At 36.7% G+C, this 27,956-nt stretch overlaps 1 protein-coding gene across 1 annotated transcript; it reads right to left on the bottom strand.

Annotated features, from left to right (window-relative positions):
• Positions 1 to 27,956, bottom strand: LOC105842492 (uncharacterized). The gene is made up of 5 exons (XM_021352249.3): positions 27,773 to 27,956; positions 9,303 to 9,429; positions 5,896 to 6,041; positions 4,875 to 5,016; positions 1 to 2,332 (listed from the first exon to the last, which is right to left on the bottom strand). Exons 1-5 carry the CDS (start codon positions 27,807 to 27,809, stop codon positions 2,119 to 2,121), a joined length of 666 nt encoding a protein of 221 aa, XP_021207924.1. The 5' UTR covers positions 27,810 to 27,956; the 3' UTR covers positions 1 to 2,118.

Below are 27,956 nucleotides of genomic sequence, written 5' to 3'. Positions count from 1 at the left end.
TTTAATTTCCTCTTTAGTTTATTCGTGTTTCGAATTCTGTCCCTTCGAAAAATAACAATTTTTGTCCCAACGGGCGAGAAGTCGTCTAGATAACACTTTTGGAGCGTTTTTAAACAATCATACAACTTACACAAATATTTCGATAATATCGTGATCAACATCAATTTTAAACAGCTTAATATTTATTATTTTTGAAACGAATTCTACGAACGACAAAAGTTGATAGACTAGTTCTAAAGTATATAGCAATTTATGCTACATAAGAAACAAAACAAATTGAATTTACTATCTGTTATGTTTGTAATAAATGTTAGTGTGTCACTGGCCGTCTTGAGTATCACTTGTCCCTATACCCCCCAACTATCTATTCTATCTATTTATTACAAATATAATATAATATAATCTAATATTAATAACTAATTTATTACATGTTTTCATAGCAAACTTGAACCGCATAAATGACGACTAGAATCCAATATGTCTGAACATTACTAGGCTGTCTAAATACAAAACCTTAGCTGGTAGAAAGAACAAGTATAATTCAATATAGATCACTATCGGAGAATCGGGAGATAAAACATTTCCACTAAGTAAAGTTAGCAACCGGCCCAAAATTGTTCTGCAACTTTATCTAAGGTTTCGGACAAAAAAAATCAGATAAATTCTATATATGCTGACTATATAAGGGTAAAAGCAAAAAAAACTACCAGTTTACAAGACAATAAGAGCGGAAATACTTTCGGAAAAATTAATATGGTAGGGAAAAGGATTTTTATGTCAAGATTGTTGAATCTACAACCTAATGACTGATTTATGTTTTTATAGCATTTAATTGATTATTTCATAAGTTAGGCTTGATAATCAGCGTTGGGAAATTTGTAATCTTCTTAATATTGTTTTATGTAAGAAGAATATAATAAGAAAAAGATAAAATAAATAATAATATAGTGGTGGCATTCACGTTGTAGACGTATATGAGTTCCGGTAACCGCTTAAAATCAGGTGGGCCGTGAGCTTTTTCACTCATCAAAGCAATAAAGAAGAAATATGTGTGGTGCCGTGGGATACCGGATAGGAACGAAGTTCCTTATTATAAAAATATTAATTTTAAGTTCTATTCGTGGCATAGAGAAAATAAAACTGGAGGCTTCGTAGCAACCCACGGTCATTCGGTAACATGCGAACGCTCTGAGATCGTGGTCAATGAATGATAAACAAATATGTTATTTTTTGTACGTTATTACAACGTTAAGTCGTACACTGTGTGCATTACTGATAAAAATCTTACGTTACGGACGTTTATTCCCGGTTAGGGTACCCCTCCGCATCGTCCCATAAGGAACTTCGTTCCAAAATGCGTGTACTACTGCTGATTGATCTATTTATACGTATCATAGCACTAATAATAAATAAGAAATACATAAATCATATGACTAGAAATATTTTGTTTTGCTTTACATATTTAAACAAACTTTTTTTTCCTGCAAATTTGCCTCCGAAGTATTCTATAAGCTTACTATAACATTTATAGTACACGACTAGTGAGTGATAAAAATGCACCGCTTAGTGGGAATACATGAAATAACTTTTTAAATTGATGTACACACATACATATTTGTGTATTATTATTATTATTATTTTTTTACTGGTGGTAGGACCTCTTGTGAGGCCGCGCGGGTGGGTACCACCGCCCTGCCTATTTCTGCCGCGAAGCAGTAATGCGTTTCGGTTTGAAGGGTGGGGCAGCCGTTGTAACTATACACTGAGACCTTAGAACTTATATCTCAAAGTGGGTGGCGCATTTACGTTGTGGATGTCTATGGGCTCCAGTAACCACTTAACACCAGGTGGGCTGTGAGCTCGTCCACCCATCTAAGCAATAAAAAAGAAATTTTGATCTAAATTTTTGTAATTCACTTTAACAATATATTTTCACGCCTATTATACATATTTTTATATGGCCGCCAACGGAATGGGGCTCTAACGTTCAATGACGATATCATGCGTCACAGATTACCATTTGCATCTCTAAAAAATTGCTCCCATCTTTTCCGCATTCATCCCTTTTAAAACCACCAGCTGCTTCTGACAAATCATGGATTTCCTCAATGCTTAAAATTAAAATATTGGAGGGTAAATTAAGTAACTTAAGGCGGTGAAAAGTGGTATAGAAAATGACGGCGCTGAGGCAGCACAGCGTGCTCTGGGTTGATAATTACAGGCCGCTACGTCCTGGGCTAAGACCCACGCCATCCGTCTAAGTAAGGTGCTTCCTCCTGTAGAGCAAACACGGGCCGCGTCTGCTACGCACATCACGAATGCGTCGCGAGCACTGCAAATAAATATTTAAATCGAAAATTACACCAATTACTACAATTATTTATTTCTTTTTTTTGTGTTCTCAAACAATAAGTATCCTTGAATTTATATACGTGTGTTTTCCAAGGGTTATCAATCAGTTCTAATAGGGAATTCGTGTTTGTAAGTAAACCACTCCAACCACAAAAAGCGGAGAATCTCAAAGACGATGTAACGACTACAACAAGGATTAGAACTTATCATTTGATCTAAGTTGGTACGCTATCTACTCGAATTGCAGTTAAATTTAGACTAATTAAATAAGTCGTAACACACACGACAGAACTTAACTCATGGGAACTCAGTGTGTGTTTGAGTGTGTTTCAATCAGCTAAAATCACGTGTATTTTAGCATCGGTTTAAGCCGACTAGTTAAAACGAACAGGTTAATACGAGTATACGGTTTTTAAAAAAAATATATACAAAAATTATAAGAAAATGTTTATTAATCGATGAATAAGTAAATCAATGGATTTATTCATAACTTTTGTTTACAAAACAGAGTTGATTCTCTGCAATGCTCTTTAATATGCTTCTGGGCAACGACAATATCCCGATGTCGAGAACAAATACTCGGAAGGCACAAAATATGTTGGAACTTACTTAATAAAATTGAATCTCCTTGTTAAATGAAGTCCCTTTCATCGACTATCTAGCAATATTAAAATACGATTTGTTTGTAATGTATCTTAACGATAATTGTATTCGATTTAAACCAAGAGAATGGCTAATTCAACAAATACATGAACACTCCATCCGCGCCTGTAGTCAGCAGAAACAGCTTCTTTTGTCTTTGCAATAAAGGTGAAATTTATGAAGATTTCATTTTTTGTCGTATTCATTGGTCGAAATAAGTTGAACAAATTTTTTATTGCTTATCTTGTTCTGACGTATTTAACTGAACGAACAGCCCAAGGACACTTTTGTTGAGTAATTTCCAGGCTGTCATCGAATATTTGAAACAATTAATAAATTTCTTTATGCATGAAACTCCTAAGGAATTAGATTTTTAAGCTATCTGTATGGAGTCAAATGGATGAAGCTGGTATTTGGGAGCCCCGGTCCAGAGATGGGAGCAGTACTCCACGCGAGGCCGTACTTGTGCTTTGTAAAGCAAAAGCCTTTGTCCAGGCGTGAGGTACCGCTTCGCTCTGTTGAGGACTCCCACCTGATGTTAAGTGGTTACTGGAGCCCAGATACATTTACAACTTCTTTATTTGTTTGTTTTATTGCATAGATGGGTGAACGAGCTCAAGGCCCACCTGATGTTAAGTGGTTACTGGAGCCCAGATACATTTACAACTTCTTTTTTTTAGATAGATTTTATCGCGGGCCTTGAGCGCGGCGACCGAATCATGAAATTCCGAAACGAAAAAACCTTACACCCCTCACTCCGCCTACCATGTAGCTCGCGTTCAACGCATTCACACGTTGCGCTTGTGTAGTGTTTGTGAATAAGCGCGTGGCGTGACGTCACACTGCATGCGCATCATGAAAAGTCTGCCCATCTCTCTCTCGCGCGCTCTAGCTTATGAGTGTGAAGGGGACAGTTGAGACAGTGATAAAAATACTATGCAATAGCTTTACCGCGGCAGTTCCCGAGTGCCACACGTTTTTTTTTAACGTTACAACGTAACCTTACAATTTTTAACGTTATCTACTTTTTTTTTTATATTACATGTTGCGGCTTGTTATACTCATTGTGGGACACCGTGTGTATTAGTATCCATAAATACACATGAAACATTTAAGCATTTAAGTACATTAATAGGCAATCCAAGTGATTTCCAATAAATTTAGAACTTTTCACGATAGTAGTATGAAATTTATGATCGGTAAACACAAATAAAAAAAAGGCGATAATAGTAGAATTTATATAAAAAGGGGAAATGGAAAGTCTAAATGCTAACAGCTTCTATAGGAAACATACTATGCATGTATATAGAAATTGTTCCTAGTGTTAAAAAAAACGCACTGAAGTTAGAAGCACTTATTGGAAAGTATTTGATTCCGGTTGACAAAATATCTAGGAAATACAATGACTGAATTCCCTTTCTTGTGGCTGACAAAGGCAAAGTATACGGCTTATATTAAACTAGCTTTTGCCCGCGACTCCGTCCGCGTGGAATAGTTACTTTGGCAGAACACAAAATTTTACCCCCACTTCATTTACGTAGAAAGTGATAATATATTTGAATTATATAATGTTAAGGAGCTATTTAAGCCCCTATTTTGAAACATTCGTTATTGGTGTTCCACTTGTATTGGCCTTACCGTGATGTTATATAGTCCTCCTCAATAAATGGGCTATCTAACACTGAAACAATTTTTCAAATCGGACCAGTAGTTCCTGAGATTAGCGCGTTCAAACAAACAAACTCTTCAGCTTTATAATAATAAATATTTTATAATAATAAATATTAGTATAGATAATGTTTTTTATACAATAATATATTGTATTTAGAAATGCAGATGTTATTATTCAGATGTAAGTCAATAGAAAGATTCAAAAGTACCAGCACAGTTCACCATTACTGTAGAAGTACGTGAGTTGTTTTGACCGGTTGGTGATCTCACGAACATCCTCTTGCAGCTCGTTAACACACCTCGACCAGTTCGGTGAAACTACGTTCCAGCATTTGTGTTCTTGTAAGAAATCTAAAAAAAAAAAGAGTCGTCACGGGACGCCTGGCAGATGTGAAACGTCGACATTATTTTGTAAAAGTAATATGCAAAAAAGAACAGATTGTGATAGGAACTAAATATGTCATAATGATAAAATAAAATATTACGAAAAAATAATTTGTTTTCAAGTAAAACACAGGTTATGTGTACTGTAGTAAACAGCACTGTATACAGCACTACGGTGTATACACTATAGGTATCCGAGCTCAGTGTAGCGAGAGAGATGGCTAACGCCGGATCGAGTGGGAGAGAATCGCACAGTCGATTGCGCATGGCGACGCGTCGCCACAGCATGCGTCGCCACGTCAGAAATCGGTTTTACGTGCGGCTATAGATGTTTCACATCAAAATTAGCTTAATAATACAATTAATTAAATAAATTAGTTAACAATTGATCAAATGAAATATGTTTGTCGATTGACTCATTATTCATTTAAGTTTTCAGAAAATAAAGAAGATTATTATTTGTATAAGTCAGAATAATTAGTTTGTATCTGAATAGGCAATTATAAGAATGAAAGACTTAACAAATCATTATATAAATGTATATAATACATTAATGACAATATTGCTCTTATTTATTTAAAAATATCTTTTTTAATTGTGATTTTTTCGAAATTTAGTTATGATCTTTACTTTGTAAACTAATATAGGTTTTTATTTAAATACGTCCCATTCGGTTTTGGTACAATTGAAATGCGAAATTAAATTAAATAATTTTGGAACAGAATCCATTCAGCCTTATAAAATTTACAGGTTGAAATATACGTAGATGAAAATTAACACATCACGAGGGTTCTAATAATTTACGTACAACGATTTTTTAAATGAAACTATTGGATTATCACAAACCTCTTCGTAGAGCAGTTTCATTGGTGCAGAGGAACCTCATGAGCGCGCGTGCTCCTCCGATTTGCTGCTGTAGTATCTTTTGTCCGTCAGTGGGCAAGCACTTTCTAATCCAAGCATCCATACATCGCATTCCAATGTGGTAGGCCCTAGTAGTGGTAAATAATAAAAATTATCTTTCACTGCCACAACTAATTAAACAACGTATTATTGTTACAAGACTACTACACTATAGACAAATCTATATATTAATACGTGAAGCAAAAACTTTGTATCCCTTTTTACAAAAATTGCGCGGACGGAGGAGTATGAAATTTTCCACACTTATAGAGAATATAGAGAAGAAGTGCAAAATGCCAATATTTTTTTAAATAATGCATAAAAGATACATTAAATCAATAAAGAAAACATTACACACACTACCATGTATTTGACACACACACATATACTATTTGTTTATTGTCAAACTTTTGTTATTGCTTAAAGTCTGTAGTCAAATTGAGAATAGGTTAGTATTGTTTATCTTTAATATTACGAGTATTTGTCTATAGTGTAGTCTTGGCGAAATCTGTAACAATAGGACCATAATAATGTTGAAACTTATAATTTCAATTAATTATAGTTGAATTTCGACTACTGCGGGACCACTAGTAATATTAAATACATACAACATATATTAATCTATTCTCAATTTGACCACAGACTTAAAACAATAACATAAGTTTGACAGTAAACGAAGCGTGTATTGAGTATGTGTTGTGTCAAATATACGGAGGTGTGTGTAATGTTTTTTTTTATTGATTTGATGTATTTTTTATGCATAATTCGTCTTCTTCCTCCGTGCAATTTTCGTAAAAACGGTTACAGGGTTTTTGCTTCACGTATTAATATAAAGATGACAATCGATTCGTTCTCGCAAGCTTCAGTTCTTTAATTGAACCTAAAAAGTTTGAGTAGACTGAGAAAATACTATATATCCCTAAACGGTGTTATGTACTTACCACTTGTTCAATGAATGCGCAAAATGTGTAAATGTTAGTAATTGCTGATTGTAATCGTTGTAATCCACTGTAAACCCGCAAGGGTAAGTACCGCCATCTTCCCTATTTCTTATGTGAAGTAAACGCTTCCCGGTCAGAAGATTCAAGCAGATATTATACAGCACAATTGACCCCATGTCTCAAGCTGAGAGACTGGATTAATTTCTATGGGCAGTGGTAAAAACTTAACACATTCTGGGCATTAAAAAAATTCTGATCCTCTCTCCTGATTGCATGCATTAAAATGATTCTGATCCTCTAAGGCACAGAATAGATAAATAAGATCTCTAAAGTGTCCCTACCTCTTATCTTTATAAAAAGGAAAAAATACATAACAGCGGACTTTTTTCGATACACACGACAAAGTTTTGAAACTAAGGTGGTAGTGTCAGTAACTTTGTTCTTAATAATTAATGTTCGAAACTCCTTCGAGTTATTGAAAAAGTATGCTGCCCAAGAAACTTACGTTGTTTTTTCACAACATGCTCTGCAGAGAAGTGGAAAAGTGAAAAAGTGAAACAGAATAGAGATAAACGACTAAATACGGTGCTCGTAAATATTTAACAACAAACTTGAAAAAAGCATCGAGCTGAAATTATAAATTTAAAAAATTCACGTTTTAGCGTAAATTTTGCCTTAAATGTAAAATTAAGAATAACATAGACCGTCTACAACATAGAATTTGGTGAAAATCTGAATAGGTTGATAATTATCAGAGAAAAAATATCTCCGAAAAGAAAAATTCAATTTCAAAGTAAACACACGAATTTTATAAATTCAAAACATGTGAATTGACAGCTCACGTAATCATGAATACAAAACTCAGATTCGTCCTAGAATATGACCTTTTAGTAATAACTACAGATAGCCCGGAGCGGAGGTCCCCTTTTGTCCTCCGAGTGGAAATGGACTCGTGGAAACTTTAAATGTAAATTAATTAGAAACCCGCTAATGCGTGTGTGTACGAACTCTTTGGAATGTTTGTCATTTCATACATTGTTCGCAATAGAATTAAAATGAGACATCAAAGAAACCTATCGGTCAACGAATAGCAGAGAGAAGCAGCATCGCATGCACACACACACGTCGATTACAAACGGGAGTTCAGCAACACACTAAGCAAAATAACTTTACGAACATAACAGAATTGAATGACCGTTGGTGATACCTAGACTATTCGCTAACGGATATAGAATCAAGGCTTAGTGAATCCAGTTCACGCGTCGAGAGACTCCGTGTAGCAGTCCCGGGTGCATATTTACTTATTCTTTGAATCTAGACGTACATCGGGGACCTAGGATACCTTGCTGGGCATGTTTCGTATCCTTCTTCGATTAGAGATCGATTGGTGTGTCCAGACTCCAATGTATATGTAGAATCAAACTAAGCGGCCAACCGATTTATTTTATCGGGACGGAACGAATTAATCACATATATTACATTAAGTACATGGGCAATTATGCAATGTTATAATTGCATACTAAAGCTAAGTCAACAATTCATAGATTTTAGTTTCTCCAAAATGGAAAGAGTTTTATTGTTTGCAAATACAGTGTTAATATTTCATCAGTTGAGAACATTTCAAAAACGCATAAGCTAAATTACAATAATTTCTCTAGTATAAAATTTTCCATCAAGCTTTCGGAAATGTTTACATAACATTGATTAAGCTTTGTTTATTGTTACTTTTACTACTATTAATATTTAATACAGATTTCCAATAACTTAAATAAAAATCATCTTTTTTTAAATAAAAGCATATTATGTGGGTATTTATTATTTAGTATTTTCTTTCATTATTTAATAATTTGCGTAAATGTTTAATCTATATTTGATAGATCGTTTTTAGAATTAAGACCGCCTATTGTACGATTATACCGTTTTTTCTTGGAGCGGGAGGATCTTTTACCGAAGTACCCACGTGCGGGCATCCAGGCAAGTCCAGTCGATCTGCAGAAATGGGGAGCGGATCGTGTGCCCAAGGATAGTATTTAGGGATGTACCCACTAAATAATTCCTCTGCATTCTTACCCAAGCGTCCGATCTTCCCCGAGGTCAGTACCCGGCTGAGGTAAAGGGGTTACCGAGGCTGCCACCTATAGGGGCTGGGACGTACGTTCGTACTGTCTCCCCCAGTCCCCAGATCGACGGCCACGGATTGATACGGAGAGGAAAGAACTCTTCCTCTCTCGTTCCACCGCCTCCTTCTACAAGATGATGGACTCGCAGAAGTCAAACATCGCCTTTCTGCAATCTCCTGTCATCGCTAGGCCCCAGATGTGTCGTGAGTTAATTAATGCTCCTATCTACAGCAAAAGCAATAATAATAATATGTCTTTATAAACTTAATAATTTTTCATAGAAGCTCACTTGCAATGTGCGTCTAGTTCGTTTTTGTTTCTGGGTAATCCGACAGGCGTCTTGGGAATCAGTTCTATACAAACGTTAAGGTCGGCAGAATCACAGCTGTCAGTTTCCAGCTGCGTGCCTCCGCTACCTGTAACAATACAACATAAATATTCAGTGGAGCTTTTTTCATACTTTTCTACTATGTTTACAAATTTTCTACTATGTTTCTGTCTAGTTATACTTTAGTTATATGCAGATTTAGTTAATCTGTTTTAAATTAAAAATTTTCGTTAGTATTCATGGCAATAGACAATTCGAATGTTAATCGCAAAATATAGGTGTAGTATCAAAGTTATTTCCAGTTACTTGTGCTATTTTCCTGCCTGATATAGTAGTACTGCCATCTGGAGTAAGTATATCTCATCTACTTTCTCATTGGAATCCTTATTGTTAAACACCGTATGGATTTGTGGATTGGTGGATATGTTGAAAGTTTGCACGGATGAACGTAATCATATTGCTTTTTCCCGTCACGAATAATGGATTAATATCCAATCGAACCGATGTTTGAAGGGTAGAATGGCCGATATAACAAAGTCATTCAGATATTTTTATTAATGCATGCATTCATGTTGTACTTTCTGTACCTAAAGTTAATCGAGCAGAAATTGAATGTCTTTATTAGATAGTAAAAGAAAATGTGTTCCTTAGAAATTCTGCAACAACAAAATGCGATCAAATGCAAAGATCGATAAACTTATATAATACGTATAATGTATTTTTAAGATGGAATCAAAAATTAAAAGTATTTTGTAATATTTCACTTCCTACAATATTAAAATGAGTGTTTGTTAGGAGAACAAGGAAATAACATCAAATCAATTATACTGAAACAGTCAAGAAACCAAAACAATCTCTCGTTTGTTTTCCACGAAACTTCTCGCTTGTTCTTTGTTTTCAAAACCGAGTCGAATTAAAGTTCATGTTATATGCATAATCTAATTAATGTGCATATGTACGAGTAGTTGGTAGCTGTCATATAGCCTGAATAGATGCCTGAATCTCAAGTTCGGAACAGCAACATTTAGCGAGAAGATTTTCGGCAATCTTGACGCTCGTGAGGACAAACCAAATGCTCGGGAACACTCGGTTATAGTTACATTATCGCCTAGATGGATGTCTGTGCCCACTTTTAACTACACCTCCGCAATGGATTTGTAATGGGTAAAAGGTTTCGGTGAGTGGGTGCTGATGCAGGTCGGTCGGAAACTGAAAGATGTAGTCAAGATGACGGAATCGACAAGGTTTTTTTGCGTTCGCCAAAAGCAAAACTCAGCGGCTTGTGTTTGATGAATACAATGAATTGTCTCACCTCTATATTTGAGGGAAGTAGTTTATATCTCTGCGCGGGTAGGTACCACCGCCCTGCTTATTTCTGCCGTGAAGCAGTAATGCGTTTCGGTTTGAAGGGTAGGGCAGCCGTTGTAACAATACTTGAGACCTTAGAACTTATATCTCAAGGTGGGGGCGCATTTACATTGTAGATGTCTATGGGCTCCAGTAACCACTTAACACCGGGTGGGCTGTGAGCTCGTCCACCCATCTAAGCAATAAAATAAAAAATCTTGTTATGTGGCCAGTAGCTCCTGGTCATAAAGTGAATACTTTTACTGAGATGGGCTCATCTTCTGTGAGACAAACGCGAGTAGTTGCCATAAATTATTCTTACTTTGCTGTAGTACTGCACCCATCGCAGTACCGGACGCATTTGTTACCAGGGCGAGTTCGGTCTCATTAACTGGAAGCGCGATTAATGCAGCATTTGCGAGGCTCCCCTTGTAGTTATTGGTTACGCTGCTTGGCTTACGCCATAACTTTGTGTGGACATTTGTTGCCGCTAATGTTACTAAGCCTATCATAGGCGTAGATTTTCTCATTTCAATTTAGTATTGCCAACCAACACTTGATTAACACTGTCACCCTTTAATCAACCACTGTATTAATTGCCGCTAATAGGTTTTTTTTCTGTTAAGCTATATATATCCCTATTTTGAAACATTCTTTATTGGTGCTCCACTTGATATTGATCTTACCGTGATGTTATATAGCCTTCCTCAATAAATGGGCTATCTAACACTGAAATAATTGTTCAAATCGTACCAGTAGTTCCTGAGATTAGCGCGTTCAAACAAACAAAATCTTCCGCTTTATAATATTAGTATAGATGTAAATTATTTTACGATTTAAATATTCGTTATCTAGTACTATTACGAGTATTATTAATTAATGCTTTGTCGTACATATAACTTTACCAAAAAAGGTATAATTAAAATAGTGTTTAAAAAGGGCTTTTTCTTCTCAGTCGCATGCACTCTTGGCAGAGTGGTCGTGGTCATTACTTCGGGTGGTGGTGGTGCGCTTCACCAGACGTCGCCATTCCTCGCGTACCGCGGCTTTCTTGTGCACTGCAAAAAGAGCTTAACGAAGACATGATATTATGTATTTCTACTAGTATGGTATTGGTGCAATAATAGGATTTTTTGGGTTTTGAAGTTCTTTAATAATCGGGTATAGCATATCAGGTACAACATACTGATTTACGAGTATTAAAAAAATATTGTTGTTTTAACCCTGGCAATATCATTATGCAGATGCTTCAACAATAGCTTTTTCCTTTATATAAATGGATGGATACTGTTTCCAGTGAAAAACAGCAGAGTAAAAGGAAGAGTAAAGCTTAAAAACACAGCCGGCAGGCAGTTTAAATGTCAAATAGTTTAGCTCTTCAAACCAACCTAATTGCAACTAAACCTAATGTAAACTAATTACAGCTTTGAAAGTACCAGAATAGTCGTAAAAGTAACTCGGTTTACCAAACTCTCCTAAATGACATTAGTTTCTCTAATACTATCTGTAAATGAAACTTGGATATGTGGAGAAAGTCTGCTCATCTTGGGTGTTATAAGTGTTTCAATAAACATACCATCCTGTTGATTACAATCATTGCTAGTATTATTAATTTCTGAGACTAAATTAATATTGTTAAAAAAAATTTTACTTTATGATATATATTTTTTTGGTCAGGACGAAATCGCCGCACTTCCGCCCTCCACTGGGGATGGAGAGCGGAGCATGTCAGAGTCGAACTGACTAAAACCTCCTGTCGCTCAACCACCAACGTCCAAACCTCGCATGAGACAGAACTCATGAAAAGGCAAAGGGGGGAAAGTGAAGCGTTTAGTGCCGAGCACATCTCTCCCATCACTCTCCCCCTCGGGACGCCGGACCGGCGGTCGTCGGCGCCACGACCACCAGCCCTCTCGGTCGGCAGGCTATCCGAAGCCCGCCTAGATGGCGCCGGTTAGAGTGATCTTATTCACAAAATATGTTTTAAAATATAAAACAAAACATACATATAACTAACATTAAAGTCCAGAGTAAAATGATTTTCTGTTATTTAGGCTACGATTACTTTCATAACAGAAATAGGCTGGGTGGTGGAGTGGTACCTACCCGTGCGAACTCACAAGATACCCGAGCGATAATCACCAGGAAGTAAACATATTTGATACTGGTCGTAAGAATTGTGTGTGCACACTGAGTACGTGTTTCTCCACTAAATAGGCACTGTCCCTGTGACTTTGCTTTCATTAAGCTCTCATTGACACGTGATGAATAAAATGTATCTTCTTAGTCGAAGTTACGTAAATGCTACAAAGATTTATATTCGTAAACCAAGTTCAACATACGAAAAATATTGTAAAATTCTAATTAATGTATAAAATATTGAAAAATCGCAACAGAACAGACAGACAGAACGGACAGACTCTCTCGGAAGTCAGTGTGCTTAGTGCGAGTTTTTTAAAGTTCTCTATGAAGTTGGAACGTTTGCCTAGGTTTGCCGCTAGAACGCTGTTTCAATTGCAAAAAAATTTGAGTTAACTTTTACGCTATCGAGAACGTTAAAAAGCTTGTACTAAGCACACTAAGGTTAAACGAGAACGTAGCAAACACGGTAATGGTACCGGCCGGCCTAATGAAGCTGGTTATCGGAAATAAAAAAGGGCATGTGATGTCAGCTGATTGAAATATACAGATAAACACTCCGCCGATGTAGCTAGTCCACTACGACTGTGGCGGAATATCGAACAGTTTCTTTTGTCTTTGCATTAATGGTGAAATTTTAATAGCATTCGCCATAATAAGTTTTTAAATTTACAGAAGCTTGTAACACTGTTGTATTTTTGTCTTATCCATTGCTAGAAAGAAATGAGTCGAACGAATATGTTATTGTTTGTTGTCTGTCTCGTTCTGATGCGTTTAACTGATTAGTGCTTTTGTTCCATAAATTCAGGACTGACATCGAAACGTGTGCGTGCAGTGGGTATAAAACAACGGGTAGCTAAGTTTCGTCACTTTTGTTTGTTAACACAATATTTATTTATAATATTTATAATTTCACAAACAATTAATCTCAGCTATATTAAACAGAAGGGGTACAATATACCTACAAAAAAAAGCACAGTAGAAATAAAAAATGTCCGAGCACACGAAGTTGTGGGACAAAAGGATAAGCTGGCGTTATGTATTGTATAGGTAGGCTCTGACTCTTAAATATTATGTGTATTATCTATGTCTCTGACTAATGTCAGTGCGGTACACTGGACGCTATGCATGGGTTACGAGGTATCGACCTGGCGTCATAGCAAACTGGCTTTCAGTCATTTCGGATCATCCTCGGTACCTCACGCATCGGTTACCGTTCTCGCAAGCGATGAGTTCGACGAGTAAATTATCCCACAGTAAAACAAAATTCATGACAAACTCAAGGAAAATAGACGTTATGGTAGATGGCAACAAGATCGAACATGCCAAAGAATATATTTACTTAGGCCAGATTATATCCCCTTCAGATGAAATGACAAAGGAAATAATCAGGCGAATAGCCCAAGGATGGAGAAAATACTGGTCACTGAAGGAAATAGTGAAAAGTAAGGATTAAGGCAATCACATAAAACAGAATTTATGGCTGCGAAACTTGGTTATTGACACTTAACCACAGGGAAATGCTTATAAAATGCCAACGTGCCATGGAAAGAAGCATGCTATGGTTAAAAATCAAAGATAGAGTCAGGAACGTAGACATAAGAACAAGAACGAAACTCACAGACATTCTGACCCGGATAGACGTCCAAAAATGGGGATAGGCTGGCCATATGCTACGCTACTTCATTGACAAATGGAGCAAGCAAGTCACTCTCTGGCAATCAAGAGACTGCAAACGAAGTAAGGGTCATCAAGTCAGGAGATGGGAAGATGACTTGAAACAGACAGTGGGATCATTCTGGCTGAGAGTAAGTAGCAAAGGATAGGACCCATTGGAAGGAATTGGAGGCCTATGCCGAAAGGCACACCGAACTTAGGGACCTCTTGTAATCCTATGTTTAGGAATAAAAAGGCTATTATTATTATTATTGAAATATTGAAGATTTAATAGCTACATTTCGGTTTGATATACTATTGTTGGAAACTCTGTACATGTAATGTACGAGTAAGCTAGACTTCAATATATTATTTCAAGGACATTCGCATTGTCAATAACATGCTTGCAGATCTAATCGATGAAAAATAATCCTATATTCTAAAAAAGCGCAGTGTTTCCATTCAAGGGTAAATTTGTGGATACATACCATTTTGGAACATTATTCAAACAGACGGAAGATTATAACGAGCAAATACGTGCTGTTCCCCTCAGTCCTTTATTAATAACATCCCTTTCAGGTTCGTTAATTGATGTTCCATACATACAATACGTAGGTGTACTCGAAACAGGATCTGGTTGAATTTGTAAACTAAGTTTGATTAAAGGATCTTAAATTTATTACTTAATAAATTATAATTGTGATCAGATATACATATTTATGTCAAGGAGAGACAGCAGTAATGGCTTACAATAAAGGTTAAAGTATGAAATTGCCGATTTCTAGTGAAAAATTTCAATTCGTTTTTTTTTTATTTAACATATTTATTTTATCAAAGTATCTACCATTTAGTAGATGAAGTAAAGCGACGTATGGCGATCACAAATGCAATGGAGAGTCTGAAGAAGATATGGAAGAACAGAAGCGTTACCAAAGCCACAAAGATCCGGCTCGCGGAGACGTGGACTTTGCGGCAGGTCGAGAGTGTTAGGTAAAGAATGTAATCTATGGCAATACGGCCAGACTACTTCCGCCATTAAAACAAGTCACACGCAGAGCTCGTCGTTTTATTATAAAGTATAGTTATGCCACAACCCGGCCATCCTATGACTTCACAGAGAGAAACAAGGTTGATGCTCTGAAGATGCGGTGCTGGAGACGAATGCTTGGTATTTCATGGACCTAACTTCGCACCAATATCTTCATTGTTCAAGAACTCGACATTAAGCAGCGTCTTTCGGCGCTCGTGCATGGACGCATACTATCATTTTTTGGAAATGCCTCCCGGCGAGGAAATGACTCCATAGAGCGCCTTGTCATTCAGGGCAAAGTAGAAGACACCAGACCGCGTGAAAGGGTGCCCATGCGATGGACCGACCAGATCAAGTCGGCAGTTGGTGGCTGTTTGCATAAGTGTACCAGGCTCACCACAAACCGGGAGGAGTTCCGATTACTCGTGAGGCGCATAACATCTGCCCACAGCAATGATGCTGGATGACGACCATGACCGCTCTGACAAGAAGGATACGACATACGAATACGAATCTACCATTATTATCTATACAGTGCTGCCATCTAATGGAAAGGTCATTCATGCCTTTGCGATAGAACTCTGGTGATCTAGATTATACAAACTATGTGAAAGCACTTTGTACTCCCTACTGGGAAGAAAACTTTTTATTGCGTAGAAAATTGTCCAAATCACGAAAAAAATGGTAGTCCGTTGGAGCAAGGTCTGGCGAATGCGGAGGGTGACGAATAGTTTCTAATTGCAGTTCATATAGAGTAAAAACGGTTTCTCGTGCAGTATAAGGTCTCGCGTTATCATGGAGCAATAATGGTGAAGAACGATTCATGAGTCGGAGCCATTACATTGCAAGTTTTGCTATCAGTGTTCGGAGTTCGGCTCAGTAGACATCTGCCGTTATTGATTGCCCAGATCGGAGAAAACTATAGTGAATACCACCATGCAGAGACCACCAAACATTTACCATTATCTTTTTATTCCTGAATTCCAATATTCCTTCATTTCTGTATCGATTAAACAAGACAACATAAGTTTCAAGACGCTTTCTTTCTGCAGATCAGTCAAATCATGAGGCACACTTATTTCATAAAAAAATATATTATTTTATCGATTTGACGCAAATGAGTCAATATTGTTAGTAAGGTAACGTTAAACTATGCCGCTAATTCCTGGGTAGTTTGGTTCAAATCGGCTTCCACCATCTCTTTCAGTTTATTGTTATTCACATGTGTGGACGGTCTTCCACGTGGTTCGTTCTTCAAATCAAAATTTTCATCATAAAAGCGTTTAACCCAAAATCGCACGATGAGTTCATTAGCAGTCCCTCTCCAAACGCAACATTGATATTGCGAGCTGTTTCTGCAACGATAGTTCCGCGTCGGAACTCGTATTCAAAAATCACTCGAATTTTCGAAGTATTTATTGTCTAAGCTGAATGAAAAAAAAACAAATAAAAGTCGATAATCGAATGTTACACTTTTTTTAAAAGTAGAACTTCATATAATAATAATCATTTGAAAAAAGTTTCACTCAAAAATCTCAAACCAAGTTCCATGTCAATACGAAGTACTATTACAATAAAACGGCAATTTCATACTTTAACCCCTATTGCCTACTAATTGACAGCTGAGTCTGACACCGTACCAATTCTTTACTAATTATTTTTATTAAGGGATTTTATGACCTGGTAACTGAGACCTTTAAGTCATGTCTTATTTTAATTGATATTCATATTTTTATGAAAAATGATATTATGGAGTGGAATGAAATTAAGATGATTAATTTGAGACATTAATGAACTGGGAGGAAATTAAATGAAATGAAATAAGATGATGTGGGATGAAATATAATCTCAGTAAAATGGTGGTCATTTACTAAAAAAGTTTCAGTGGACTTTTTGAAGGATCCCGAGATCCAGAATCCAGCGGCTTTGTTTCATTTTCCCACATTGGTGCACTTTCACAGATATTAAACAGTTAATAAACCACCATTATTAGGTACACATTTAAACCCGAAGAAACACTAAATAGACAAAATAAAACAAATCACACAACTTCACTCCTCGCGTTCCCGCCAAAAAGTCTACTAATAGGTAAGTATTGACACAGATTACACAATATAACGCTTTCATGAACAGATTTAAAGGGACCCAAAAAAAGTTTCTTTTGTAATTATCTTCTGTTATAATCATCGTATTGACTATGTAAGCGCGTATATAAATCTTATTCCAGCTTAGCCTCTGGGCCAAGAGTAAAAGCACCATCCCAAAAAAAATTGTGTTTTTGGGAATGCCTCACTAACAATGACACGATATGTAACTGGGTTTTGGGAAGATGTTTTTGTGCAATTCATCTCTTGCAGTCGTAGTTGTCGGATATCTGCGAGATGTTGAAATCAATATTTTGCTCAACCAAATTAATTCCCTTACGAGTTTAATAGAGCACATATGGCATGAGCTTGGAAGACTAATTAAGAAAATATATTGAGTTCCCGTTAATTTGAGAGAACGTAAAAGGGAATTATAGAAAGAACGAAGCGTAATTAATCAATCGAGATCATTAATTACTTGATTATAGTACGCCAAGGATACTATAAGCTGTTTGGTAATCTAAATGAACTAACACCAAATATTGATTATAGCCCATATTATCTAAAGCTTTTCTTAAGCATTAATGAAAGAAAAAAGGAATAAATGCTAGCTAAAAGAAGTTCTTTCTTGCAAAATTTGTCGTAATAATAAATAAAAATTCCACTCTGGCCTATAATAAAATTTAAAGGCAGAGCACTGAGGGAATTCAAGAGTTTTAGATACCTATACTAAATCAAATAAAGCCAAGAATAATAATAACATGATTGTTTTCATAAAAAATCTTTCAACATATAAAGCATCAAACAAGAACTAACCTAATTTATACAAAAGAAACCATAAAGATCTCCAAAAAGATAATCCAAGATATCAGTAATAAAATCATTTTATGGAAACTAATAAACATGTTTGTATAACCTTAAATTTTTTTGTAAAACTGTAAAACAGTTTTTTGTGGTTGCTTTTAAATATAACAATAGATGTTAAATTAAACAGTGTCCTAAAACATGTGTGTCGTTAAGGTAAAATAATATAAGACCACCTATAATCATTGATTATAGCTTATGGACATTAATGTATACAGTATTTAGTATACAGAGAGCTAGTCGTTTCTTTTATAAATATTTTTTATTGCTATCAATATGCACCTAAAAGATAATGAAAGTAGATCTGAGAGTAAACCGTAAAAGTAGTTTTAACTGATAAATTCCTCTAAATACAAAGTTTACTCTTTTTTTCTGAAAAAGTCTACAGATAAATGTTTTATTTGTAATACAGGGGAATGAAGGCCGTAAACATTTTATTGGAATTTAAGTTAACATTACTATTATGTTTCCAATCATATGTTATTCATGTATTTTACCTTGCCTAAATGTATAAAATATAAAGCATCTTGGACGTCGGTTGAGCTTTAGCTGAAGTTTTTATTTTATTCTTGCCCTTATTCTACTATGTGAATTCAGCGCAACATGTCTTCTTTTTTTTCTTCAGGCCTATTAAACGTCATTTCTGCCATCATATGTACCCTTCGTTCGAATATCCTTCTTAACAAAGTTCATCCAAGTCTTTATTTTTAGTCTTTATTTTAGGTTTGGTCTTAAACAAATTTTTATAATTTTTGAATTTGACCGAAAAGTTATTATAACATGAAACTCAAACTTGACATTTATAAAGCTGAAAAGTCAATTTTACTTTAACCAACCCGAAATATTGTATATGACGTAATTAAATTGAAAGGTCCTTCTCGGTCTCGGTGAAACACATTGAATTTTCCACATATACTTTTTAATACTTTGAAATCATTTATCCGTTTATGATAAATAAATTTCTGGAACAGAAAATATTCAAAATGATCTGTCGTGATAATATAATTAAACAGAAATCAATTTTTTGCAAAAACTTTATTCAAAAGCTCTGTTTTGTTTTCTACTTATCGTGTTAGTAAATCAGGTAGTAAATTATTGAAATGTTGTGCTAATTAACAGTCTGGTTACCAAATTATTAAATGAAATTGTGCTACAGGTTCCCCGAAAATTAAATATATTTGTGTTTTGTAGAACAAGCTTCTCTCATTTTATTAAGTTTTATAAACATAATAACGAATAACTGGAAATTGTTATTTTTGGGTCTAGTTTTAGACGCACTTCATTTTTAATATTATTACTAGAGTCAACAAATGTGATCAAGCATGCTCAAAACCGAAACCTAACATGAATACTGTCTTAAGATTGGAGAAGCCTCTGAGAACGGGACGCGTAATAAATATAGAGTAATAATTTAATATATTAATTATAATTTATATTTAATATTAAGCTGCGTTGTACGTTTGGGGGTTGATTGCTTCCCGCTTCCGTAGGTTTAGCCTGCGATTCCCTACAAGCGACCCCTGGGTGGTGCTAAACGGGAGCCGAAAACATAACCGGTGGTAGGACCTAGTCCGACTGGTTGGCGACCACCCTCCAACTAGAGTCCGCCAGCAAATAGCCTAGCTGTGTTCCGGCGTGTAGGTTGGAGAGCCAGTTTTATTCCTTCCCTTTCCTCTTCTTTGTTGGGGTTGAATCTTGATGATACCTGGAACATGCGAAGCAGCTTGCGTGCAAGCTCGCGGGACGTGATTGTTTGACGGGGGTATAGGGAGACCCAATGAAACGGTGTTCGCCGCTGCCCGCCGGTCAGTAAGGGACCTGAACCCGGTTATTTTTCTTCTTTTTCTCCACTTTATTCCACTAGCCCTAGCTAGTCTGCACAGAAAAATTTTCTCTTCCATTCTCTTCTATCAGCCGTCATCTCAACACTCACTCCTCTCTCTCATATCGTCATTCACACACTCCGTCCATGTCTTCTTTGGTCGACCTCTTCCCCCTCTTTCTTGCACTACCATTTCCATACATCTCCTAGTCAAATGCATCTTCTCTCTACGCGTCACATGTCCATACCACGCTACTAACTATTAAAGTGTGCCACTACTAAACTCCGCCCCGGGAAGCTGTCCCGCCAACCGGTGTAAAATCCTGTCGTGCGGTGGTCGTGCTGGAGACGGAGACCGGAGTGGATCCCGGCGATCGTACGCAGGGTGGACTGGGGGCCCTTCCAGGCCCTGCGTCAGTCTCTCACGCAACCCGTGGTCGAGCACGGACTGTGTTTTATTCAGGTATGCACCCTTTCTCACGGATCATTGGAACCTCTGGGTCTGCGGAGGGACTTCAGTTCCCTCTGTATTTTCTACCGTATGTTCCATGGGAAGTTCTCTGAGGAACTGTTCGAAATAATACCTCCATCTCGCTTTTACCATCGCACCGCCCGCCACCGGAGTAGAGTTCATCCATACTACCTGGAGCTACTGCGTTCATCCACAGTGCGTTTCCAGAGATCTTTTTTGCCACGTACCATCCGGCTTTGGAATGAGCTCCTCTCCACGGTGTTTCCCGAGCGCTATGACACATCCTTCTTCAAACGAGGCTTGTGGAGAGTACTTAACGGTAGGCAGCGGCTTGGCTCTGCCCCTGGCATTGCTGAAGTCCATGGGCGACGGTAACAACTTACCATCAGGTGGATCTTATGCTCGTTCGCCTACAAGGGCATAATACTAATATTATAAACTTAGTCTGGCCATAAATACTGTTACAATTAAAAATAAAAATAAATGTATTGCAAATAACATTTATTACTTTTACAGTGTGTTAGTTTAATACATAAATATAAAACAATTTAAAGTATAAAAAGCTTATTCGAAATGGTCTCCATTGGCTGTAATACAGTCCTTTAAACGTTGAGACTAGTTATCAATAGAAGCACACACTCTTTCCATGGAAAAAATTTTCATTGCCAATCGTACGGATTGTTTTAGGGACTCCAAATTATGATGGCGTTTAGAGCAAGCCGTACTCTCTAAAACTGACCATAAATTATAATCCAGCGGATTAAGATCGGGACTAGACGACGGCCAGTCTTCAGCTCTGATGAAGTCCGAAACGTTCGTTTCCAACCAAGACTGCGTAGGCCGAGCTTTATGACCTGGCGCCGAGTCTTGCTAGAAGGACCATTCTTGATTATTGAACATGATGTTGTTACGCTACCTTCTCAAGAATGGTTTCTTGATACACTTGTGCCGATGTTTTGATACCTTTTTCACAAAAGTATGGCTCAGTTACTCCTTCATAGCTAATACCCCACCAAACCATCACTGAAGTCGGATAGTGCCCACGTTGCACTCTGTCGACTAATTAGGAGGCTTCCTTAGAGCTTTGAGCATAAATACGGTCACTTTGTTTGTTAAAATGTTGCTCAATTGTAAAAATTTTCTCATGTCGCTACCTGGCGTCGTGGCGTCGATGCTTGGCGGTGACGAGTCTTGGAAGGCTATGCTCGACTTCTGCGAGTGCACCACCTCACAGAAGGAGGCGGCGGGGCGAGTGAGGCAAAGCTCTCCTCACTACGCAGAAATCCGCCGCCGCCGCGCAGGGGGTCGGGACCGGGGTCTCGTCCGTAACCCGGTCCCCTAAGAGCTTCGGGCTCCACCCGTTTTGTGCGGGAAGGAGCCTAGGCGTGGGGCGGCGTGGTAAGCCGCGTTCCCCCGACCGCTTCGGGGGAAAGTGTAGCGCGGCACCATCAATGCGGGCTCTTGGCCCGTCGACCGAGGGAACCGACGGTCGTGTCGATGGCGGCCGCCGGTCCGGCGTCTGGGGGACGGCGGGATGGATGTAATATGCTCTGCGTAAACCCTGTCCCGCCGTCTCAATAGCTCCGACTGGGTTCCCACCCGGTCCGGGGTAGGGCGCCGTCTGTGAGCGGCAGGAGTTTTTAGTGAAGTTCAACTCCCACATACCCCTCCCGTCGTGCGGGTGGGGATCCGGCGATTTTCTGCTGTAGAAAAAAAATATCCGTAAACAAAATTTTTCTATGACCTCCCTTTGCGTACCGCTTCAGTAGTTGTTTAGATTTTACCACCCTATTCTCTTTTAAATTATCACTTAAGAAATGACCAGTACGTCTCTTATAGGCTGCAACTCCTAAGTCATCTTTTAAAATACGCGAAATGGTTCTAGGTGCTATCTTCATCTCCCGAGATAAAATCTTTTGCTTTCGGACAGGATTTCTTCGAATTCTTTCCCTTACTGCTCTGAACACCTTTTTCGTACGAACACTACGTGGACAGCCAGATCTTTTTCTGTCACAAAACAGAGGAGGTCTCATTGCACCTATTAATAGCCCGGTACACAATTATTTTACTAATACCAAGCGTATGGAGAATTTTAAAAATTGCATTTGGCTCCATACCTACTTTGTGTAATGCAATCACAGCGATTCGGTTCTCTTTATCTCCCCACTCCATTTTAATATCGCAAAATATTGTACAATGTATTGGCACCAGAATAAGAAAACTAAATGAGCAATCATATAAAAATGACAGATTCCAAATTCAAATGTAATATTTTGTTTATTTTTAATTGTAACAGTATTTATGGTCAGACTAAGTATATAGGTATAGTTGAAAATGGCTGATTTAAAAAATATCAGAGACAACTTGGACCACGACTAAGGCGAAATTAAAACTAATAAAATTATCTTTTGACAAAATAATGAAGAATGTGAAAACGTTTTTTTCCGAGGGAAAGTATAAGTGGAATGGTGCATCGATAAAAATTATGTGCATTACACGATGTGCGTCAACATTTTGACGTCAACAACGTCTTGATCACAACTTAATCGTCCGTCAAAACTATAAATAACAGAATCTTTAACTACTTTTTAAAGGTCTATTTACCAAAGAAGTACTTACTGTAAGTATGTAGTGTTGAGTACTTGTTTACTTATCAATTAGTCATTTATAAAGAAAAGATCATTCTTCTGTGATATTCAATTATCATTTCAAAATTTAATGAAAGAATGTTACTTAAGTGCTTGGTGGGTAGAGCGTGATAACAGACAAACGATCAAAGATTATACCTACAGTTAAAATCTCTTTGCATTTTTGGTATTCGGAAGACGAGCTGTTTTCTTTATGAATTTTAACCGGAAATCACGATAGTTTCACAGTAGCAATTAGCAGGATAATGGCAACACTTCATGTCCATAGGTAACCACTTAAAACCATCAGCTCTTCTGTCCATTTGTAATAATTACAGACTACTGCGATAAATACAAACATTATTCTGATAAATCAATACCTTCATACGAAATTTCTGATTTACCAATAGCAATGTTGACAATCGTATATTGATCTAGTGTCACCAAATCAAACACGCTCAAAGGTCTAATCAAATTCTCATGAATAAACTACATTGCAAATGCTGTATTTGTGTATCTACCCGTAAAACCTCGCAGTGTGTTTTATTTATTGTTTATCCACAAACAGAAATTTCCGAAAATCGTAAATAATGACAAAGAAATTGGATAAATAAGGTCACATCAATTTATGAACGTTGCGTAAGTAAATCCTTCATTTATGTTTGGCTAACTTCGGAGGGTTTGGCATTGCTAGCTTGTGCCAACAATGGTTACGAATATTGATTACGAATAGACAGAATATGCCTAATTAAAACTACTTAGACGGTTGTGGAAATAACGACGAAGTCGTCCACCGAGCGAATGACTCGGTATATCGACGGTCCGAATGTTATTGTTCGGAACTTGTATATATGTAAGCTTATCTTAAAAATGTCGTAAGCGAGATTCAAGCGCCTGTCAAATATCTTGTGTTGTATGATGTCTACCCCCCACTAAGTTTCATCTTGCGAATATATCTTCTATACAGTAATACTAGCGGCCCGCTCTGGCTCCGCTTGGATCTTTAACAAAAATTTCAACGACGTTGAAAATAAAAGAACACTCATTGCGGCATAACTATAATAGTTAGACATATGCTCTCGCAACACTTTTTGTAAATAATAATGTGTTCTACAAAGTCGTAGTACATTATTTTATTCTATCATCAATCGTTTTCGTAGGGCACGCGATGTAAAGAATATTTTAGGTAATTTTTTTACACCTTGGGTTACATTATTGGAGTTTTAGATCCCTAATATTTTTCAAAAAAGATTATAGCCTATGTCACTCGGGAATAGTGTAGATTCTAAACAGTGAAAGAATTTTTCAAATCGGTTCAGTAGTTTCGGAGCCTATTCAATACAAACAAACAAACAAATCTTTCCTCTTTAAAATATTATTATAGATAGATCTTGTTTCAGTTTTCAATACTAGTTTTTCACTAACCTTGCAGTAAAAAAATTGTTCTGATTTTGTCTTCAACAAACGAAAATTTAAGGATAGCAGGCGCTTTCATATTTACAATATTACTTAATGTGTGTAAAATTTTAATATTTAATTTAAAAAATATACTCAGAATTATTTCACTGTAGTAAATTCGTTTAAAACGTGAAGTTTAAATATGGTTGTGAAACATAAATTTATACTAGCTTATATATACCTAGTCAGGTCATAAATTCTGTCACATGTTTAATGTAAAATAATTGAAACAAGTTTATTCATTATGTAACCATTCATATACCAAAATGAGCTTAACAAAACATAGATTCTTACGACACTAAAGTTTATTCAAAATGACCTCCGTGATTTTGAATACAGGCCTTCAATCTGCGCGACCAGTCGTCTATTGCAGCACGAACGAGGTCCATGTCAATATCGGCGGCTGCCTTAATCAAGGATGTCTTGAGTGACTCCAAATTGGGATGAGGCTTTGAGCACGCCTTTTCCTCCAAGTGTTGCCATATCTTGTAATCTAACGGATTCAAATCTGGACTGGAGGAGGGCCAGTCTTCCTGCCGGATGAAGTCGATTTCACGCGCCGCCAGCCAGTCTTGTGTGCTCTTCGCTCTATGAGCTGGCGCCGAATCTTGTTGGAATACCCAGTGCCTGTTATTGAACATGGTATGAGAAACAGGTTCTACAAGGTTCGTTAGGACTGTATTTTGATACACAACTGCATTCGTTTTTACACCTTTCTTACAAAAATGTACCTCTGTTAAGCCCCAATAAGAAACTCCCAACCATACCATGAGCGAGGATGGAAAATGACCTCGTTGGACACGCGGAATACGGTTGCTCGCTTCTTCACTACTGTGTGCGTACACCTTATCATTTTGTTTGTTGTAGCTCTCTTTTACGGTAAAAAATTTTTCATCCGAAAAAAGAGTTTCCCGATATTTTTTTCCCGCGTACCGCTTCAACAAAGCGCGGCATCTCTTCAGTCTCAGGTCCATTAGACGAGCATTCAAACGATGTCCTGTTTTTCTTCGATATGCCCGAAGCCCTAAGTCTTCATTTAACACAATTTTCACCGTGATTCTGCTTAACCCCATCTGAAGGGCCAACAGTTTCTGCATACGTTTGGGATTTCTTTGAATTCGCGCCTTCACAGCTTTTATCACTGCTGTAGTCCTAACAGACCGAGGGCGACCACTTCTTGACCTGTCATTTACACTAGAGTCTTCATTGCATCGTTTGATGGTACGATAAACGAATCTTTTGGTTATATTCCAATTTTTCAGTATGTTAAAAATTTGAATTGGCGCGTAACCGCAACGATGCAACGCAATAACTGCAACACGGTCTTCTTTAAGCGTCCACTCCATATTTAAAAATGAGTAAAATTGTAAAAGTATACATTTTTATTTTCATGAACAATTCGAAATTCGAATTCAATAAACTTTTTTGTGGCCAGCATTCTAAAAGAAAAGTTTTTACTGTGTGACAATACTTATGACCTGACTAGGTATATTATTATATATCGTTAGTGCGTTGGTACGTTATCTACAAAAAGAGTTGAAAATTTTAACAGGTGTTATTACTTCAGGAAATATTTCTGGCACAATACTATAGGATTCTGAAGAATTACATATATTATATTATAACTAATGTGCGCAGGGCTTCAGTAGGGCAGGAAGTAGATTAAAAATAATTTATTAATAATTTTTCGTCCTTTATCTGTCTAACGTTATAATAATATCCTTTCCTTCTTTCTAAAATCCATTCTACAATACCTTTTCAGCTGGTTCTTGTCAGGACTGTGTTTTTCGAGTGGAACCCGTGATAAATTTTATTTTAACATTTATAATTACGTTACAAAGCGTCGCATTAGAAAGAAATAATTTTGAATTAGTGTTCCAGAAATCAGGTATTTAATTCGTACTTCACGCGTTTTATTAAAGACTTCCACAAAGCAGGAACAAACTTTTGTAACGAAAAAGAAGCCCGTAAAACTCATATATTATAATTTGCGTAATTGTTCGCTATTGCGTATTGTAAGCCTGACAAAGGTAGAAAAAACCGTGCTGTTTATTATTTCTGTAGCGAAGTAGTAATGTATTTCAGATTTAAGGGCGGAACAGCCGTGACGCTATACAACTGAGAATTTGATCTCATGCCTTTAAGTCTAGTTTCCAGTTACAGCTTAAAACCATGTGAGCTCATTTACCTGTTTGTCTAATAAATGAAATAAATTAGTGTTGTCGATCTTGTACACTTTAAAAATATATTATGCAAATTATCAATTATATTTCACCTTATTCAATAATGAAAAGTAATAATTTTAAGTATAAGTAATACATTATAATTATATCACGTTCTTTAGAAATAATGTGAATGTCTTCGATACGCATCGTTTCAAACTACACGCCGGAAACAATTTATAGCTTTGTCACAAATTCGTAAATAGTATTACAATTAAACCCATTGTGTTTATATGCATATCGTTGTTTCGCAGCTTATACTAATAAGAGCATTTTTCAAAAGAGTTTTTTTTACTCCTTAAAATGCACGAATACAGATGAAACTAAAATAAAAAAGCTTTGTTATTTCTGTTCTAAGCTTGCAGATTTTGTGCACTATTTTCCCTAATATTCAAGTTAAAGAGTGAAGTAGTATTAGTAGTATTAGTATTTCCGACATTAATTAATACTATTTTTGAAGCTCTTTAAAAGCTACCAAACAAATAACAGAAAAAAAAAACAGAAAATAAAGTTTTTGAACTGCGTTTATCTAGTTATATATGTGTCGTGTAGGATGTTTAATTTAAGACCCTTATTTTTTAATGGAAATGAATTTAATAATTGCAATGACTAAAACCGTAGATGTCAAAATTCAAATTGGAGTACTTAAGGTACTTACAGGTACAGCACCTTAAATTTTTGGATGGTATTAATTGATTGCTACCACTTACTTGCTATGAAAATGGCACTGAGCACTAAGAATAACATGTTGATGATGACACCACACAGATAATACAACAAAGCTGATAATAATGCAATGAAATTATTTTTACTTATTAATTAAGCAAGTAAACTTTTGAAGTAGGTTAAATTGGTGTGAACGCGTCTGCTTCGATCGTGATCCCGCGTGAGACT

This window comes from Bombyx mori, chromosome 23 (assembly GCF_030269925.1).
Source record: "Bombyx mori chromosome 23, ASM3026992v2".
In the NCBI taxonomy this organism is placed as follows: Eukaryota; Metazoa; Arthropoda; class Insecta; order Lepidoptera; family Bombycidae; genus Bombyx; species Bombyx mori.
The sequence above is the reverse complement of the archived record's forward strand: the minus strand, read 5'-3'. Positions and strand labels throughout refer to the sequence as shown.